This window comes from Mesocricetus auratus, unplaced genomic scaffold (assembly GCF_017639785.1).
Source record: "Mesocricetus auratus isolate SY011 unplaced genomic scaffold, BCM_Maur_2.0 Super-Scaffold_6731, whole genome shotgun sequence".
Taxonomy (NCBI): Eukaryota; Metazoa; Chordata; class Mammalia; order Rodentia; family Cricetidae; genus Mesocricetus; species Mesocricetus auratus.
In genome coordinates, this window is record NW_024429185.1 from 11,689,641 (window position 1) to 11,710,430 (window position 20,790).

Genomic DNA, 20,790 nt, shown 5'->3' on the forward strand with positions numbered 1-20,790 from the left:
TACAAGATTTTCCTTACCATGTTTGCTGAACTCCCTTATTCTTCTCTTGCTTTAATTATATCTGAAAGTATTTTAAGAGGACAGAAGCCCCCCCCCCATCACAGCCATAATAGCAGTGTCTGGTAAAGGCAAGTGTACCTTGGCAAATTTCAAGAAAATTTTTCACTATAAGAAAACAATGTAGTCAGGCACTATTAAAAAAAGACAGACTTCTCCTGGCCTCTGATACATTTGACACCATTTTATTTACCACAGCTACTAGAGCTCTTCCTTTCATTTTTCCCATGCAGCATTAATACACTCCACTTTGGGAAGTCCACACTTGTCATGCAGTATTAAATAAAATCCATGGTCATAGTTCTTTTTTAAACAAATAAAAAAATTAGCGCAGGAGTGACTGTTCGTGTGACTGCTTGTGTGAATCAGACGGAATATGAACTAGACTAACCTATTGTAAAGCAAGTTTGTATTTAAACAAAGCTGAGTATGCCTAACAAATCTAGGTGTGATTTATTTCCTAATTTCCAAATATTTCCCTTGTGTTGACCTTGAAATTTCCATATCGTGCATGCGTGTGTGCGTGTGTGTGTGTGTGTGTGTGTGTGTGTGTGTGTGTGTGTGTGTGTGTGTGTTCAAACTACAACTTCCTTCTCTTACATGACCTGGTTGACTGCTGGATCTAACCGCTGGTATATTCATCTCCATAGGATAAATGTAGGGGGCTGGCTTCTCTAATATTTGGATTTTAACCACTGTTAAATAGAAACAGAAAAACGCACATGGCTATAGTACATCTGAGGCAAGAGATAAGTTTTATAAGACTCGGTCAGGGATGTTTTCCAAATGCTAAAACATAAATAGCCTTTGAAATTTGGAACAATATTTAAACCGATTTTATTGCTCTCTCTTCTCTTCCTCTTTCCTGGTCTCTCATCAGTCTCTCTGTCTCCATCCTTTCTTCCCTCCCTTCCTCTTTCTCCATCAACTCCCCCATTCTTCTTATCTATTTTTCCTCTTCGTCCTCCCTATTATGGATGAGTCAGATGCTTTAAGGCTCTAAAAATAAAGTGAAAATTCCCGAGGATCTAGATACGGGCCCATTAGGATTAGATATTTAGATAAAGAAGGAACTAGCTGATTCCTTCCCCCATGCGTCTGTGCAACTGGAGCAGGTTTTTCTTGTCACTACTGTGCTGCTGCGTCTCTCTAATGTGTTTTGCACTCCCCTCTCTGTCTAGACAGCAGTCAGCTTCATCACACATCTTTTCAGACTGTTTTGTGAATTAAGAGCGAGTCAGCTTACGTAAGAACAACATCGGCTTGTCATATTACCTGCCTGACCTCCTTTCTTGACATTCTAACTCTACCCTGATCGGATCCTTCAAAGACAAGTCTGGTCTAGGAGGATGAAGACTCATTCACAGATGTTAGTGCTCCAGCTGTTACTCAGCTGTCTGGAAATAGCCACAAACTGTCTTGAATTGCTTCTATAGCATTGTCTAATGGACTAATGCCATTCAAAATCAAAGCCACAAAAAAGTGAGTTGGGAAACACATACACACAGAGAAAGAGAGACTCATGCATGCACACACGCGCACACTCTATTTGTGTGTGTGTGTGTGTGTACATGTATGTCACATGTGTGTAAGTACCTCAGGAGCCCGGAAAAGACAATAGGATACCCTGGAAGTGTATGTGATTTCAGGTTGTTGTGAGCTGCCTCATGTGGGTGTTAGGGAATGAGCACCAGTTTTCTGTAAGAGAAGCATAGGCTTTATCACTGAGATGTCTCTCCAAATCCTTTCTCAAAAATTATGAATTATTATCCCTCTTTCCAGTATGACTCTCAGCTTAGCAATGTAACCTCTCCTAGATCTTTGTCCACACATTGACTGTGTGCTTCAGAATGTGAGGGAAATTCCATTAGCTGAATGTCCTAAGGGCTGAGTTGTGAAAGGCAACTGTGTAGATGCTTACTCTGGAGTCAGCAGCTTCTACACACTTAAGATTAAGTTTGAGGTTAAAATAGGGGCTGTGTATGACAAAACTATCCAATATGGAACCTGTTCTTCCCTTACTATATGAGAAGAGCATCCAGAGTGCCTCTCCACACTGTCATAGATATATCACAGGTTTGAATTTTTAACACAAACACTTTGATACATGAAGTCTGACAGATATAATGTACCAACCAACTAAAATTATTCATATTTTTACTGGGTTGCCATCCTTTTTGTTCTGTGGGACAACACATTTTTGTAAAACTGATAGGTATATGACACTAAAAAAACTATTTAGAAATGAACTTTGTTATAGTCAATCTGATTGCAAAGCCATTATATAGTCCCCAGTAAATGCTCACACCCATTAAAATGCAATTATGGTTATTGAAGAACAAAGGGATAATTTTTCTTTTAGTGCATATATGTTTTGCTGACAGCACTTAACTTGTTCTGATGGAAGTTATAAACTTCCATGGGAATAACTACCTAACTCATGCAGCTATCAGGCTTATCTGTTGGCTTAGATAACTGTAAAACTATGATAATATACTTAAGGCCTCATAGCCCAAGACCGTTTACTTTCATCTTTGAGAGGAAGGGGGGAAGGCTGAAGGTACTTTCAAGTGTGCATTGAAAAGAAAATTTAAAAAGTTGAGTGATGAGATTGTAAGTTCTAGGCCATCCTGAACTAGATGCTTCAAAAAAATTAAGAATAAAAGAGGAGAGAAAGAGAGAGAGAGGGGGGGGGGGTTAGGGAGGGAGGGAGAGAAGGAGGGTTAGGAAGGAAAAAATAAAGAAGGGAAGGAAGGAAGGAAAAAGGTAGGAAGGAAGGAAGAAGGAAGGAGGAAATGGCTCTCCCATCAATAAAGTGCCACAGTGCTGGTCAACCCTGAAGACCTGAGTTTGGATCCTGAGAACCCACACAGAAAAGAAAGACACCATGGTGCACCTGTCACCCTTATACTAGGAAGGCAGAGAGATGAATTCTTAAGGCTCATTGGCCAGCCAGTCAAGCCAAATGGATGTGTTTCAGGCTGAATGTGAGACTTTGTGTTTAAAAAGTCAACATAAGGAACTATTGAGCTGGGCGTTGGTGGCACACGCCTTTAATCCCAGCACTCGGGAGGCAGATCCAGGCAGATCTCCTTGTGAGTTCAAGGCCAGCCTAGTCTTCAAAGAGAGTTCCAGTACAGTACAGAGAAACCCTGCCTAAAAATAAATTAATAAATAATAAAAAGAACTATTGAGCAACGATGAGCGCTGCCCTAAGACTTCCAAATATATAGGCAGAAGAAGAGGAAAGGGGGGATGGAGAAAGGGAAGGAAGGAGAGGGGGGAAGGGGATACTTCAACCCCTTCTTGTATTCACCTTCTTGAATGTTTGCTTATAGACTTTGCCTTTCTCGGCAAAGACTAAAGAACTCTTCTCTGGGCAATCTAAACACTTCAAGAGGAGAAAAAGGTAGACAGTGGTTTTGGAGGTTTTTCTCCGAAGATACCACCTAAATTATACGACAGGGAAAGGTAAAATCTCTAGTCAGCTCAGAAACACTTCAGAAAAGCAGAAGTAAATACGTCTAGAGAAGCCACTCCCCCAAGAGCAAGCTGGAGAGAACAAATTTACAAAGAGAGGAAAATGGAAAATGAAGCAAGCGCTTAAAATGTAGTCCCCGACAGATGATAAAATCAGTGACCCAAGAATTAAAATCAAAGGGCTATTTTTTAAAAAGTGGAGAATATCCTGAAAAGGAAAAAAAAAAAAGAAGCGGTAGCATAAACAAAAACTGAGGGAGTGTCCCACAGAGCATACATGGAGAAATCTAACAGCAGCAGGAAGGGCAGAGAAGTTCAAAGAGACACTATGTAACTGTGATTGTGGGAGGACAAAGGCATTGTCAGATATGTGATTCTTAACTTCCCTTCATGCGCAGTCAGTGAAGCGCTTTCTGCACAAGCCTGGATTTTGATCTTTAGTTCAGGTTTCCCAGCACCCACATAGCAGCTGAGCTTGGCAGTGCCTGTCCATAACCCTGAGGCTGGGCAGCAGAGCTAGGTGAGTCCCTGGGATCTGGGGCCGGCCAATGTAGCCAATCAGAGACCGGTAGATTCAATGACAGATGCCGTCTCAACAAATAAGGTGGGGAGCAACTGAGGAAGATGTCTGTTGTCCACCCCTGACCCCAACATGCACCAACACATGCAAAAGAATGTTTGCAAACACACACACACCACAGTGTATACACAACCAGATTCCCCCAATGTGAAGCCATTCCCTTCTGCGTTGAAAATGCACACCAACTGTGCAGTATGTGAAATAATTTCAGAGCTGCGCATATCCCTGGGGAGTTCACAAAACCCAGGATAAGGAGACCACTGAGCAAACAAGTTCCCAGGGATCTCAGAGAGTCTCTGACCTTCTCAGCCCCACTAGACACAAAGGGACCAAGAAGCAAAAGCCTCCAAAGCAAAATTCCCTCAAACTTGGAAATCTACCCAGATCTCCAGGTTTGTGTGAAGATGTAGTAAAAATATTCCCAGACTCGCAAGGTCTCAGAAGTGTTTTGCCACCATCTCTGAGGGGGTGTTCCTCACCACAACCAGAGAGCTGAAGCAGAAAGAGTAAGAACAGATGTGGTGAGCAGGAAGTGAGGATCAAAGGGAGCCTCCAGCTGTGCACCAGGGAGGAGGGCAGGTCCCCAGTTGCAGATTGCAGGGTGTGAGTCAGGAGAAAGCCCCACTGAGGCTGTCTGCACCCCGACTGTTCCCCTCCCCCCCCCGGTTCCTTCCCATCTTTTGCCCTGATGACAGAATGGCTAGGTGGCAGAGCTAGTTTCCCAGTTCTGCTGTCCTGATCTCTCATCCACCGATGGACACCGGGAGCAGCAGAAGGCACTGTGCTGCCCCCACAGAAGTGGTCCGTCTTGTCCCAGTCCTGAGACCCGAGGTTTGGCCATGTTGAACTTAGGAACACGACATTTGCTGGGGCCGATTCCATCACCAGTGACTGCTAGGTGTCTGATTCTTTCCCACACTTTACCCCCACCAGACAAGTCTCACCTTTTCCAGGATTCAGAATGGTGCCTGTTCAGTACCTTGTGGGCTTTTCATTTGCTTGTTTTGTTTTGAAACATTCAGGAAAGATGATATTAGTTTATGGCTCAAGATAGTAGCTGCAGGTTTTGTTTTGTTTTTAACAATGACAACATTGCACTTACTGTCCAATTCTTTAGATAGCCAAGATATATATGTATTTGATAGCCATTTTTAAAAGGATGCATGCATAGAGCATCAAAGGAAATATTATCTCAAGAGAAAGAGGATTAAGTTGGGGAAGATATACAAGCTATTTCTAATGTGTTTGTATTGTTTTATGTCTTCCCGTTGACAAATACACAGGACTTCATTTCATTGGCAGGCCTTACCCTGCACATTTTAAACATCCTTCTATGTGAACAGAGATGACTGCCGTTAAAAATCCTTAGGATGTATCAATTCTCACGCTGCTTTTAAACACACTAGATTTCTTCTTCATAGAGTTTAGCCAGAGCAGTTTGTTTTTCTTTTAATTAGTTGTGTTTGCCAAACCATGTAGTTTGAAAAGTAAAAGCTGTTAGTGACTCCAGATAAAAATTGTAAAGGCTACAAAGGGACATGTATGAAACAATGTCCTGAGAGTCACCCAGGGAACCAAATGAATTCACCCTTGCTGACTCTTCACTGCTTGAATTTCTGCAAATTTCTGTTTTTGTTTGTGTGTTTGTATTTTACCAAGTGTTAAATACATCCAAGACCTTGAGTGAATTCATGCCTGCCTTCTGCTGCAACTGAGTAATTTTTAGGCAATTTTAAAAAGCATTTACTACCAATAAAAATAATTTCTGACTTAGTAATTTATTAGATGCCTTCAAATCAGGAAGTCATATTTGGGGAAATTGGGTTAAAAGGGATCACAATTAAGACTATTAGTAACCACAGACTTTTCCATTTTTATTGGAGACAGTTTTTATTTTATTTTTTTAGTACAGACCAGCTTGTCTCTAACTCCCTACACAACTGATAATTCCCTGACTTTAGTTCTTACCAGAGTTTCCTGTACAGATGCTGTAGGGTAAGTTGCAATCAGATGAAATTTCCATGTTATAACCCAGTGCACCTCATTTTCTTGTGGCATGATTCATATTTAATGATGTCCAAGTCATGCAAGCCATGATGCTCCTTCACCCCTTAAAGCATGGGCTGGTTGTCCCAACTAAGAGACTTTTTCAAAGAGAAGCAAGAAAGCAACCTTGGGTGCATGGAATTGACCAAATAGAAGAGTCACTGTGATGTCACACAATAACATCCCAATGCTGTTTGTGACTTGCTCTCTGAGTCATAACTTTTCTAAATATCTAGTGGGTCACAACAGTATGCAGGACTATGTCTCATTTTACACACAGTATTTCTGAAAATTCATATAAAATAAGTCCTGTTTGACCAGATTGGAATTGCAAAGGAAACTTGTAGGGAAATACACCTTTTGGGTTGTTTGTTTAATTGAGAAAATATTCTTCCTCTTATCTAAATTTACTCATGCATTTACTTAAAAAAACAACAACCACAAAATGCAATAACAATTCTGAGGAGGCTGCTGTGTATTAAATGCTGGGAACATGAGCCATGAGCAAAACAAAAGAAACTAATAAAGCAATACTCAATAAATGATCTCACTTTCGTTGCTAACAGAGGAAACTCCAACCAACTTTTGAGGAAAGAGGAAAGCACATGCTAGCGTAGACCTTGCAGATAAAGGGAAGGCAGACTCAGAAAGTGCTGCTTACGGGCAAGAGCTGAATATTCAGGCGACACAAAAGCCAAGCCCTGGCCAGCAGGACCTCAGCTACCAATGCCAGGTCTTCACTGTGTATTCAAATCACACCAGGACCAAGAAAACATACGGTTTTCTTCTCCCTTGCCATTCACCTAAGAGGAGGCAATGCATACAGGGCCTGGTGTTTTCTTAAGGAGGTATAACTTACAAAAGCCTGGAGTCTTAGAAAGGGTGAGAAAGCAGAAGCTTTCATTTGTCTGCATATTTCTTGATGTCATTGTTTTTTTACAGATGAGTAATTCTCCATCCCTTAGGATTCTTCAGGGTGCTGAGAGATGGCTCAGGGAGTAAGGGCACTTGCTTCGCAAACATGGGGATCTGAGTTTGAGTCAGAAGGTCCCACATAAAAAGGCGAGTGCGGTTGTGTACACATCTATAACCCAAGCGCGGTGCTGGGCAGAGACAAAAGCCATGCTTCAGAATACTAAGTCCACCTTAGCTCCAGAGTCCGTGAGAAACTCAGTCTCAAAGGAACGAGGAAGAGAGCAGGGATAGATCTGGATACCTGGAGTTCTTTCTTTGGTCTCTGTGCACATGCATAGATGCCCTTACACATACACACACAAACACACTTAATGCTATGAAGTCCATATCTCTGAGGTAGCCTACTGCCTGAGGATGTTTTCCACAACTTCAAAAGATACCTGTTCAGTTAACTTTCTATTCATTTTATATACCAACCACAGTCCCCCCTGACTCCCCTCATCCCACTCTACCCACCCCCATCTCCCCTCACCCCTTCCCTTATCCACTCCTCAGAAAAGTCAAGGCCTCCCATGGGGAGTCAACAAAGCCTCAAGTTGAGGCAGGACCAAGCCCCTACCCCTGCATCAAGGCTGAGAAAAGCATCCCACCATAGGGAGTGGGCTCCAAAAAGCCACCTCATGCACCAGGGATAGATGTGAATCCCACTGCTAGGGGCTCCACAAACAGACCAAGCCACACAACCATCATCAATTGCAGAGGGCCTAGTTTGATCCAATGCAGGCTCCCAGCTGCCAGTCCAGAGTCCATGAACTCCCATGAGCTCGGGTCAGCTGTCTCTGTGGGTTTCCCCATCATGATCTTGACCCCTTTGCTCATACAATCCCTCCTCCCTCTCTTTGACTGGGCTCCCAGAGCTCCGCCCAGTGCTTGGCTGTGGATCTCTGCATCTGCTTCCATCAGTCACTAGATGAAGGTTCTATGATGACAATTAGGGTAGTCACCAATCTGAAGGCCAATGGGCACTGGCCCCACTCTTGTTAGGAATCTTAGCTGGGGTCATCTTTGTGAATTCTTGGGAATTTCCCTATTACCAGGTTTCTCCCTAACCCCATAATGGCCCCCTCTATCAAGATATCTCTTTCATTGCTCTCCAAACCCCCCTCCCCACAACTCAACTATCCTGATCCTTCATGTTCTCAACCCCCAACCCCCTACCCCTTTACCCCCAACTTCCAGTTTACCCAGGAGATCTCATCTATTTCCCCTTCCTAGGGTGATCCTCCTTGTAACCTAGCTTCCCTGGGATTGTGGATTGTAGCCTCTCTATCCTTTGCTTTGTATCTCATATTCTTAGCAGTAAGTACATACCATGTTTGGTTTTCTGCGTCTGAATTACTTCACTAAGGATGATTTTTTTCTAGTTCCATTCATTTGTCTGCATATTTCTTGATGTCATTGTTTTTTACAGATGAGTAATTCTCCATTACGTAAATATACCATAGTTACTTTATCCATTCTTTGGTTGAGGGGCATCTAAATTGTCTCCAGGTTCTGACTATTACCAATAATGCTGCTATGACATCTGACATTCATTTTCTCTAATGCCATAATATCCACATTATAATATACTCATGAGTGATCCTAGGGATCTGATGTCTTATTAGGGGACATTCAGCTATCTCCTTGTGCATTTGAGAACCATTAGTTTATCAGGATATTGAGAAAACTAATTAGAATTTTAAGCATAAAGAAACTCTGTTTCCAAGCTTAAATCTTTCATTGCCTTCCTTTCCACCAGGCTCCCTATGTCATTAATGTGGAAAACAACAATAACAACAAAAATCCAGAACAACTATAGAGGCTTTGTGTCTAGAACTGGGCAGTGCACCTGGTGCCTGGTCAGTAGCCTACTGTAAGAATTTGAACTGCAATACTAATTAGCCTTATTCTTGATATCAAACCTGAAGGAATGAGAGTTTTGAACCAGTCTCTCTTAGAACACAAATATCCTAGGCTTTATTTACCCTTCTCTGTTTATGTTCATAACCACATATGCTCAATTAAAAATTAAAAACAGAAACAAGAAAACAAAACAAAACCTCCCAGTGCCTTGTACCTTTCCAAGTAGTTTCTCACTTACAAAATAAATGATCATACTGATACAGAGGCCCCAGCTTGAATTGTTGCGACACTCTCTGCCTCACCTGGAAAGCCTAGACTGCAAAGTACCATCAAGACATACAAGGCGACTTCTGTCATTCTGTTATTTTCTTTCTATTTGCCGAACTTTTTAACCAAATAATTGTATCCTTTAAATGTGTCAGCATATTTCAAACCCAAATCTCTACCTCTTCCCTTAATATCTCAAACATCCAAGATTGATGGATATTAAGGACGGGGTTCAGGGCTATGAAGCAGTGTTTATTTGTTTCTCTTCACATTTTACAACTTATTTTGGGGGTGAGACCACAGCTGTGGACTTCAGAGGACACTTGAAGAGTTGTTTTTCTCTTTCCTTCATGTGGGTTTCAAGAACTGAACTCATGCTACCAGACTTTGCACCAGGCACCTTTACCCTCTGAGGCATCTTGTCAACCTCAAGAGACATAGCTTTTCAATTGCTGCTCTGATAGCGGTTCAAAGTGAGTCATCAAAGTGGATAGTGACCATCTTTTATTTCTTAGTGCTGAGAATCAGACCCAGGCACTTGTTCATATTGGGCAAGTGTTCTACCAAGGAGCTATAAGCCTAGCCTTCTTTTGCAACTGCCAGTTTTTAAAATAAGCACGGCCAGGTAGTACATACCTGTAATTCCAGAACTATCAAGGCTGAGGCAGCAGGATCATGGCCTGAGTTACATAGAGAAACCCAGATCTAGCAGGGTCTTTAATACCAGCACTCGGGAGGCAGACGCAGGTGGATTTCTGTGAGTTTGAGACCAGCCTGGTCTACAAGAGCCAGTTCCAGGACAGGCTCCAAAGACAACAGGGAAACCCTGTCTTGAAAAAACAAAAGAACAAAAGAAAAAGAAAGGAAGGAAGGAGAAAAGAAAACCCAGATCTAAAAATACAAAAGAAAAGAAGGGGGTGGGCAATGAGATGGCTCAGTGGGTACAGGACTGGTAACCTGAATTTGATCTTCAGATGCTTGCAGGGGAAAGATGAGCATGGACTTCAGAAAGTTGTCCCCTGACACCCACACATGAGTTACACACACACACACACACAAAATCAAAACTTTTCAGACAAAATGTAGATAAATGAAAAAATAGTAGGGTGCTTGTTTAGTGTTTTCTGTGACATTTGTTACCACTGTGCGTGCACATGTGTGCATGCACGCACTCGAGTGTGTGTGTGCATGCACGTGCATGTGCGTGTACCTGTGTGTGCTCTTGCTCATACATGTACACATTAATATATACATGTAACCAGATTGGACATAAAGTGTTTCTCCTGTTCATTCTAATAAATGTTTGAAAATCACTTTTTTAGAACTTTTCTCAAAACAAAAATCATCTGTAAAGCATGAAAAAGCCCTTGGCTCCATGCCAGAACTGCTTAGCCATGCTCTAGGTGAGCAGAAAGGACTGAGAAGTCAGCACCTCCGGCCATGCTGCAGGTGATTCTCATCACAGACAGCTAGCTCTGGCAAGCGATGCTGTAAAAAGAGTCAGGATCCAAAAGGAAAGGCTCCTCTGCAGTCAGTCTCATAAACAAAACGCTCAGAAATATCACCACTCTTACCGAGGAGCACAGGCACTCTAGTCTTAGACTTGCACAAATGTGGATAATGACAAAGGATCCTAAGCATCTATCAACGGTCAAATGAAGAACACGAAACCACGTGGCCAATTCGTTTTTCTAGTCCGTAGTTTCTTCCCCTCTGTAAGTAGTCACCAATTTAAAAAATGCCAAAGTAACTTAAATGTAAATCACACACCATAGCTTCACACTCATCATTTATAGTGTTTGCCCAGTTCCCATGGTACATCTTGAGATAGGGGAGACCTTTTCCACTCAAGACAGGAAGCTGAGTCTGGATTCATATCTGCCCATAGCCTCGCAGCTGCCTGCTTCATGAGCTGTGGTTTGTTTGTCGTTTCTATTGACATTTGTTGTGGAATTAGCATGCAGCCTAAGTTTAATTTTTCTGTGTTTTGTTGTTTGCTTGTTTGTTTTGCCTTTTGCTATTGTCATTGCTACAGCAACTGGAAGCAAATACCCAGCTAACACTGAACTCAACAGGCTTTGTCTTTCTCTTAGGGAAACACTAAGAACAAGAGACAGTTGTGTAGAGTGCTATCCGTTGAAACCCATCTTCACACTAGTATTACAAGTATGTCTTTTAAAGGACTGTTTTGATTATAAAGTGTAAAAACTACAACTCGTTACTCATTGATGAGACCTGGAAGGACTTCTCAAGTCAGAGTCAGGTGCGGGCCAAGGCTGCCATCCTCAGACCCTCCTGCTCCAACGCAATTCTGTGTGATTATGCTCTATTGTCCCAAAATTTGTTTTCATGTCTTTGCAAAGAACAGCTCAGGTTGTGATTTTCAATAGCCAGTATTTTTCATTATTTGTGACCCAAGAAATTCTAGTGATGCCATCATTTCATTATGAAAACTCAAACTATCCTTTGACTTAAATAACTATCATTCAGTTCTTGTGAGGTTACTGTACTTTTCACACATAGTGGACAAAACCTATGTATATCACAATAATTAGACTTTTATTATATGTGCCTATATGTCTCTGTTAGAAGCAAAATGTATAGGTATAAACTGAAATGTATATGTTTAAGTCTCTGCCTTGAATTTAAGTTAAGCTCTCATAAAAATTTTACTATAATTATTTAAGAAGCAGAAAGTTAAACACCCATTTGTACCTTTCAAGTGTTATACCATGTATTTATATACAATTTTTATCATGTACATGTTTTATGTCTTCAGAAAGTATTTTTTTTGTTTACTGAAGAGTGATGGAACGGTTTGGAGAGTCTTTGTTTAATTGATTTTTGTTGTGAGGCCGGGTCTCGTCTGACCCCTGCTAGTTTTGCACAGGTCAAGACTGGCCTTGAACTCCTGTTCCTCCTGCCTCACCGCCCAAGCACTGAGATTACACAAGTGCCCCCAAATATAAAATCACAATTTTTAAACACACGGAGAGATCTTAATAAAAAGAAAAAGGAAAATAATTCAGGAAACATAGTTTAGTTTTGTTTGTATAGACTAAGTTGGAAGGATTGTAGAGCTACTAAGGAAAAAATGTGCATAAAGGAACAAAAAAGATCTTGTCTTTATGGTTATAGAATAATTAGAGAGTATGCAACATTTGGCCAGATTTAAAAGATATTACATAGTCAGCCTGCATTTTGAGTCCTCTAGAAGTCTGAAACAAATAGAAACACAAAAGTATATTTTCTTCTTTCTCTCTTTCATTTATTAAATTAACTAAAAAATTTTTTTAGTTCTTTCCTAATTCTATCTTATATTTAAGTAAATAGTTTCATGTAGCAAACTGGAGCTTTCTGGTAAGTCTTCCCACTTGCAACTGACTTGCCTGCCTTTAAAGGAGGTGCAATGTTAAAGGAAGGGAGGAGTGAGGCTGGGCATACCCTCGCGCCATGTGGCCATTGGGCCTCTAGACTCTAGAGCTGGGATCCACCCAGAGATTTTCTAATTCGAGTCCTTCCTTCCATGCTACCCCATCTCCCCCCACACCCCAAAAGTGACAAATAACTTGAGGCTGAAAACCCTGCATCACCATCTCATACCTGCAGCTGTAGAATATTAAGGTAGCACCCTCCTTAGCACCCTCATCAAATAGCTGGGTGGATCTGAACATCTGGCATGGGAAGCGGTCCAGGCTTTCTCTCAGAAGTCTTTCTTTATAACCTTTCGGTAGTCAGGCCATTGGTTCCTTTAATGTATCTTCTTCCCTCTGGCTAGAAACACAGCTCATTTGTTCTTATTCTTGAAAAAACAGAGACGACCTGAGCAACACCTTTATTTCAGGAATCTCGTTATAATTTGGAGAACTCTCGAGCGTTTGCCTAGCTTGGTGTTTAAATAAACAGTGGACAGTCCCTGCTCTTCTGTCTGCAAATATACCATGTGTGTCCCTGGTGTTCACAGAGGCCAAAAGGGGGCGCTGGATCCCCTGAAGCTAGAGTACGGACTGTGAGCCACTTTGTGGGTGCTGGGACCGGAACCTGGAACCCAGAAGAGACGCAAGCGCTCCTAACTACCCAGCCAGTTCTCCAGGCCCTACCTGCTCCTTTAGTCATCTTTGCTGAAGCAAAAGAAAGAAGCGCATGACAGGAAGTGTGCTTTCGAAGTTTTAAGGGCGCAGTGTGCCATTGTCACACAGCCCTGCACAGCAGATCCTTCGGCTCCTCCTCCCTGACATGCATGCAACTTTATCCACTCTAAACAGCAGCTTTCCATCTCCTGGCCACGCCCCCCAGCCACCCTGCTAAACGCCAGCAGGAAGAATTTGGCCTGTTTACATACGATGTAAATGGAAGATTGTGATGTTCGTCCTGTCACTTTCCTCAACATTTAACCAAACCATGTCAGTTCTGTACTGCCTTAATTCAGCACTGTCCCTGATTCAATTTGTCTTGTACAATGAATCGGGTTTGGCATACCCCGTTCTGGCATCAAACTGAATACTTGGCTAAAAGAATAAGTTGTGTGACTTAGTAGCTTGGGCTCTTAAGCACGCACCAGTGTGGTAGCTATGCGTTGGCCTTGAGCTATGCCTATAGCTGTAATCTCAACAGCTTGTAATCACAGTGGTCCCCAGATCTCTGCCTAGGAACAGAGCATTTTGACATAAGGAATCGTGCATTTCCAGCTTTAAGGGAAATGTCCAGCCGTCTGTTAGCAAACTGTCATTAGCATCATCAGAGATCATCCGGAATGGGGAAGGCACAAGGTTCAAGAACAAAGGGGAGGGATGGAGGATTGATTGCTCTAATGCTCACAGAGGCCCGCAGACTTGGCACTCGATAACGTTTTTTAAAAGGAGACGCATATTCAGTCCTGTAACGGTACCTCAAAGCAATGTGCGTTGGTAATATCTATAAATGTTTTAAAAGCTGGTGTAATTTTTATGTAGAGTTAAATGCAATAAATTCTTTGTTTGCTTCTGGAGATATTAAGGGGCACTGGATAGGAGAGAACCAGATAATAAAAAGAGATTGCACTTTTCACCTTGTTTTAATTTGTTTATCGTTGTAGTTACTGCTCTAAGTGCGTGCGTGCGTGTGTGTGTGTGTGTGTGTGTGTGTGTGTGTGTGTGCGCGCGTGTGTGTATTGTGTGTATAAGATTATTTCAATAAACAAAAAGAATTCTTGTGAGGTAACACTTTGATCATATTCAATACATCCCCCACCCCCAGTGTTTTTGGTTTGGTTTGGGGTAGGGATTTTTTGTTTTGTTTTGTTTTGTTTTGTTTGTTTTGGAGATAAGGTTTCTCTGTGTAATAGTACTGGCTGTCACTTGCTCTGTAGACCAACTTGGCCTCAAACCCAGACATCTGCCTGGCTCTGCCTCCTGAGTGCTAAGATTAAAGGTATGCACACAAAAAAAAATAGTACTGGCTGTCCTGGAAATCACTTTTGAGACCTCAAACTCACAGAGATCTGCCTGCCTCTGCCTCCCAAGTGCTGCTAATAAAGGTATATGCCACCACCGCAGGGCTGAAAGATATGTTTGAGACAGACTGGCACCTCTGCATTGGTGACTTCTCTGACAGTTTCCCTCTGACAGATTGTCTTGGTCATTTTGCTTCCAGAGGAGATCTGCACCCTTGTCATTGCTGAGAGTTTTCCTGAAGATGCAGGCATCTTTACCTGCTCAGCCAGAAATGACTACGGATCAGTGACCAGCACCGCACAACTTGTTATCACCTCAGGTATGTGGCAATCAAAAGCAACTGGGTCCTCCTACCAGGTCCTTATGCAGTCCCCCAAGACAGGCAGCAGCTATCCCAGGAGCAAAGCTCAGTTCTTAGGAATGTTCATGGCCACTCCAAGAGCTCTCCTAACAATGGGATGCCTCATCTCGAACAAAAGGCTTTGGGGGAAGCACAGAGCTGTGGAGGCGGAGGCAGAGATGACAAACGCCGTAACTAGCACTTGCTCATGCGGCCAGTTTTTTCAGAATCATGCAATCTTGGTCTCCAAAACAATGGAGCTGGTAATCTTCATGCTAAGCTAGGATTCCTCGCCTCAGAGTGCCACCTTAAAGTCAGAGGTGCGGTCACAGTCCTCAGGAGTGCAGAGAACCTGCAGAAACCTGTCCAAATGTGTCACTCCGTAAGCCATGACTGGAACATCTGAGAAGGAATGCAAGCTAGTGAAATGTAGGCAAACAGTGAAGATGTTAGAAATCAAATTTCCTCTCTGTGTATATTAATGTGAGTAAACAACTCTGATACGAAAGATAAAAGATTGCACTACTGAAACCAGTGTTCAAAACCACACAGACATCCAGGCTCAAAAAAAAGATAGCCAGGGAGGACGATAAGAAGAAACAGACCTTTACTTTTGCTCACAAGCTTAGAGGAGTCCTCTACTGACGAGCTTTAGCACATCTTTCGAGCTCGTCTTACAGAAAATTTTAAGCTAGTCACTTTGAGCAAGCCTAATGCACAGTAAGACACACAGTAGGGCACCAGAACAGGGATGGCTAGTCAGTGGCCTTGATTTTTAGAAGAGCAAGACTGTGGGGGCTAGGTGGCAGCAGAGTCACAACCAAAAGCGCTCTGGGATTGCCGAGGCTTTTTATGTCCATTAAGTTAAGTAGGGAAGGAAGGTCCACCTTCCGGGGAAAAGGAACGAACACAGTAAGCACCAGCTGGAAACCACAGTGCTGTCACCGGAGTCCCGTAGCAGGCATTATCACAGTATTTCAGTTTTCAGTTAGCTTGAAGAATGCCCTATTAAATGACCACAGCAGTCTCCAAACAGTAACAGCAAAACCTAGACTCTGTAAGTTTGTGTGATAAAACCTGTATAATGTAATAGTTTAATATATTAATTAATATTGTGGTAATGTAATATTTTTCATTACTGTATGCCAAACATATTTGCTTGGTACATTCCAAAGTGACTGCCAGGCTCTCAGCAAGGTGAATGACTCAAAAAGGGTATGACCTAAGATACTTTTAGTCTATTGAGAGTAACATTTTTCAGTCTGTCTCCTACTAAGTTATAGTTGAGACTACATATTTCCCCATCTGACATGGAAATTTTCTATGCACTCATGAGAATTTCGAGAATTCCGCTTGGACTCAGAATCTCTCTTCCCCAGCTTCAGAAGGGACTGTTATCATAAAACCTTCTGAACTTGAATGCTGTCAGTGAGAATGGGTTGGATACCCAATGGGATGCATGGGCTGGGGGTCAGAAGACAAAGCATTTGGACTAGTATTCTTTGCAATGTCGTGTTTCATGATGCCTTACCTATCGTGAGCTCTTAACGCACTTTGTTAATGAATCAGTAGCTGGTTTTCCTACAGGTAAACTCAGTCAGGAAATGAGGCAAATAGTCACCAGTCAAAACAAGGCCACACGCCTGGCAGAGCTCCCATGACAGCAGTAGATCACTTCTTCCTGGATGACATGCAAGGGATCCCCACAGAGTCTATGAAATTCATTTGTTGGACAGGTAGCATCTTCCTACTGTTTCTCTCTGTTTTCGCCTTCCTTTAGCTAACACTGAGAACTGCAGCTATGACCCAGTGGAAGAACCCAGCAGTGATCACAACCAACACTTTCCACCACCCCCTCCAACCTTGGAGACGGGTTCCTATGAGTTCGCATCCCAGAAGCCATCTGAAACCCAGCAGGCGAACAACCCCAGCTTAGGACTTAACACGGCAGCCCTTCAAATGCAATTCAGCTCTGCAGAGAGGGAGACGAATGGCGTTCATCCCAGCCACGGAGTCAACGGGCTGATTAATGGCAAAACGTACAGCAATAAATCTCCTGCGACACCAGCTGCCCTGCTTTCGCCCACAAAGGAACCACCACCTCTACGTGCCAAACCCAAACTGTGAGTATTTCTGCATGGTTTCATTCTTTCCATGTTCCTATGCAATTTCCTTTCTGCTTAGGGAAAAAAACGCTTTCTCTTGGACTGCGTGGCTGTGGCTGTGGCACACCATCCCTTCTGCAGGCAAGCTGTCCTTGACTGAGGTGACCTGGCTGCTGAGTGAGGTCCTTCAAAACTACAAAGGATGTTTAAAATAAAGGAGGTAAAGATGGATCATGGTTAAGTCTCCTCTTTGCTAGAAGCTATAACTGGCCACTTGTCACTTGGAGGAGTATCCATGGCAACTCAACCTCCTTGCCTTTGGAAGTCCATGGACTCCATATTTCCACCATTCACATTTGATTTCTATTATTTTCTCAGGATAATAAGTCTTCCGTGTGCTGTCTCCATTGGCACCGTGTGGGAAAGCATTGTCATGAATAGGGCTATTACAGTGAGACAGAGGCGGGGGGGGGGGGGGTCACAGGTTCTCTGTCACAGCAGAACAGTGCCTAATTTGTCCCTGACATAGGCTGGCTGAAATGTATACACTTTCTACTGGTTCACATTGCCGTGGGAATGAAGATGTTCCATCTAGGAAATGCTCTGGATTCCCTATGGTGTCTGATGTCTTAGGAGTTCTTTGATTCCTTCGTAGTGACATACTTAGATTCTTCAACCTATGGTCAGCTCGTGTGTTAGCAGGGTTAGACTTGATTAGAAACTCAAACCTGAATGATGCCTTACATTTATGCACCATTTCATTGATTGCCAAGGGAGATCATGGACCTCAGCCCAAAACAAGCCAACTCTAAGAACTTAACAAACTGGGAGGCCGTTTTATAGAAAGAAACTCCTGGTCAGTCTTATAAGGCTACCGTTGCTAGCCAGTAGGTCATTTTGCATTGTTTTGGCTCCTGTGTTTATGTATAGCACTACGAAAGACCTGTGTTCTCATTGAGAAAATAAAGCAAGCTTCAAAAAAAAAGAAGGGCATCCATAAAAAAGATTCACATTCTTATAGCACCCGCCATAAAATTAATTGCTACTACTGACTTGTTTCAGGTTTGCATTTTAATTATGTATTTGCCGTGCTTTTACTGAAACAGGGACTGGGTCTCTGGGGAAGGGCAGATGTGTTTAATGAGTAGGTCTTGACTGTGCTCTAGATCCGGCGAAGTGTTTCTCTTCTAAGAGCCATCATACATTCAGCATAAATCACAGGAGAGTAAACATGAGGATCTGTTAACTGGCATTTATAGTCCTCCTTATCTCAGGCATTTCAACAGCTTCTCAGCTTTCAGCTGTATCACTGTGCTTGTGTGTATGATGGTGCCTTGTCAACAAAAACAAAAACATAATTCTGTGGTTATTAAAAGGCTAAGGACCTTGAGAACAAGTTTCAAAGGTGATGACATAATTTGCTTAAATTGCCTCTTTTCAGAGGAAAGCAGGAAGAAAAGACCATAAACCCAACTTAGTGACTGTTTTATTCTGTCTTTACACCAAATAAGTCTATTGCTAGGTCTTTTCTCCACAAACGATACCTGGAGACTCAAAGGAAATGTACAGCTCACAGTGAAAATTGTGGGTTCTCTGTATTTCATAAAGTTGGCCTCCAAAGGTGTGGTTCTTCCCAGGATCCCTAGGAAGAAACCTGGGAGGGAACTTTGTAACCGGCAAATTCAGTGGGTGATTGACAGGGCTTCTAGAAAAGTGTGTTCATGTTTGTCCTTGTACTTACCTCCTGGATTCAACTAAACCATGCAGAAATAGCAATGATCGGTTGGCACGCTTTGCCTGTCTCTCCCCTCTTCTGTCTCCCTCTTCTGCCTTGTGGACAGGAGCTACGATCTGCATGTACACAGCCTACAAAATGAGACATCAATGGGGAAGTTGGTGAAGGGTGACTCTTACACCCAGAAACAAGCAGGTCAGCAGGTAAAAATTCTTACTTTCCCCTGGGGTGTCAAACACATGCATACGGCCTTAACCATCTGTGCCCTTTTGATAGTGAAATGGTTGAAAAGATTTGTTCCCATGTTAACAGCTCTCTTTGTTCACGCTCTTCCTCTAGTCTCTGAGTTAGAAAAAAATAGGATTAGTGTTTCCAGTGTTGAAGTAAAATGAATTCTGGTTGAATCAGTCTTTCTGTGTAATTATATTCACTGTGCTTGCTTCTGTCTTCGCTTTTTACCTACACCTTCCCTTAGATACCCTACTGCTTCTGAAAATCTTGTCTCAAGGGAGGGACTTATACCATTGGCTCGGTCAACCTGACATAGCCTAGAGAGGAATGGCCTGGATTGCATTGGCCTATCAAGATGTCTGTGAGGGATTACCTTGATTTCTAATTGATATAGGAGGGTCTAGCCCACTGTAGGTGGTACCATTCCCTGGGCAAGTAGTACTTTCTATAGAAGAAAGCTACAGGTAAGCATGAACCTGAGAGAGCCAGCGAGCCAGCTGCTTTTTCTGCCATTTCTGCTTCGTGTCCCTGCTTGAGTTCCAGTACTGACCTGTAAGCTAAGACAAACCTGTTCTCCTAAGTTATTTCTGGCCATGGTGTTTGTCCCAGAAGCAGAATGAGACTACAACAGGAAGGTAGCCAGAGTTTTAAGGCTCAGTAACTGAAGCTATGTCTTTGTAAGAGCCAACACTTCTTAAAATATCTGTCTCTCCCTTTGCTGCATATACAGGAACTAGAGATGGTGTGTGTGAGCAGCAGAAGAAATAGTGGCCAGTGTCCCTCTTATCAATTTTCTGTGTTAGGAAACTCCTCATGGGTCTCCCACACTCCTAGACACACACTGAAGTGTAAGTTGTTCCTTTTCCTGGAATGGTCTACACTTGGAATGTAATAAAAATGAGTCTCTTCTTGCCTGTCCAATCTCAACTTAATGCTATCCCCTTCCCCAGCCATCCGATCTAAAGCAGTCACCCAGTCACCCTCTCCTTTAATTAGCACACAGGGCATAATTGTCTCTGATGGTTACTTACTTGCTATGGGCTTTGTATGTTGCTGCCCCTCTGAGAATAGGAACCTTCACTGTCTTTATTGGGTTATGTAAGAAGTGTTGAATGAATGAAGCCAGAGTTAAGCAACAAAGAAAAGAAAGAGTTCCCACCTTCAGAGCAACCTCGTGTATTCTGCTTAATTTTTCCCTGCATACTGCCAGGACTTGTGTTTTCACACCCCACCAGTTCCAGAATTGTCCCCCTTTATAAGATGACTCCAGTTGATATTGTTCATCTCTCCACCTGGTGATAACTGCGTAGGAAGAACTCAGCAGAAGCCCCTTGTGAAGACCTGGAGCCATCACTCACTTAGTGGAGTACCTAGCTGCTGATTACAAAGCCCTGAATTCCAGCCACAGCATCAGAGTAGAACTGGGTACAAAGGTCTATGCCTGCAATCCCAGCACTTAGGAGGAAGACACAGGAGGATCAGAAGTTCAAGATCATCTTCAGCTACATAGTTAGTTCAAGGCTAGCTTGGGGTTGACCTGACTGTGTGAGACCTTGTTTCAAAAAGTAAATAGAGCAACCTGTTGTGCATACCTGAGTTCAGATCTAGATGTAAACTGCCAAACATGTTGATACTTTCTTGCAAGCTGAGCATGGAAGAGGAGAATGGAGACAGAGGTGGACCCCGGAAGCTCATTG

At 42.7% G+C, this 20,790-nt stretch overlaps 1 protein-coding gene across 4 annotated transcripts in view; it reads left to right on the forward strand.

The window, feature by feature from the left end:
- Positions 1-20,790, forward strand: part of Palld (palladin, cytoskeletal associated protein) — a 384,981-nt gene that overhangs the window by 194,818 nt on the left and 169,373 nt on the right. For all 4 annotated transcript variants that reach the window (XM_040742243.1, XM_040742241.1, XM_013117199.3 and 1 more), the window contains 2 exons: positions 14,882-15,001; positions 16,803-17,145. In XM_040742243.1, coding sequence (XP_040598177.1) covers positions 14,882-15,001; positions 16,803-17,145 — 463 coding nt within the window. The remainder of the gene's footprint in view (positions 1-14,881; positions 15,002-16,802; positions 17,146-20,790) is intronic.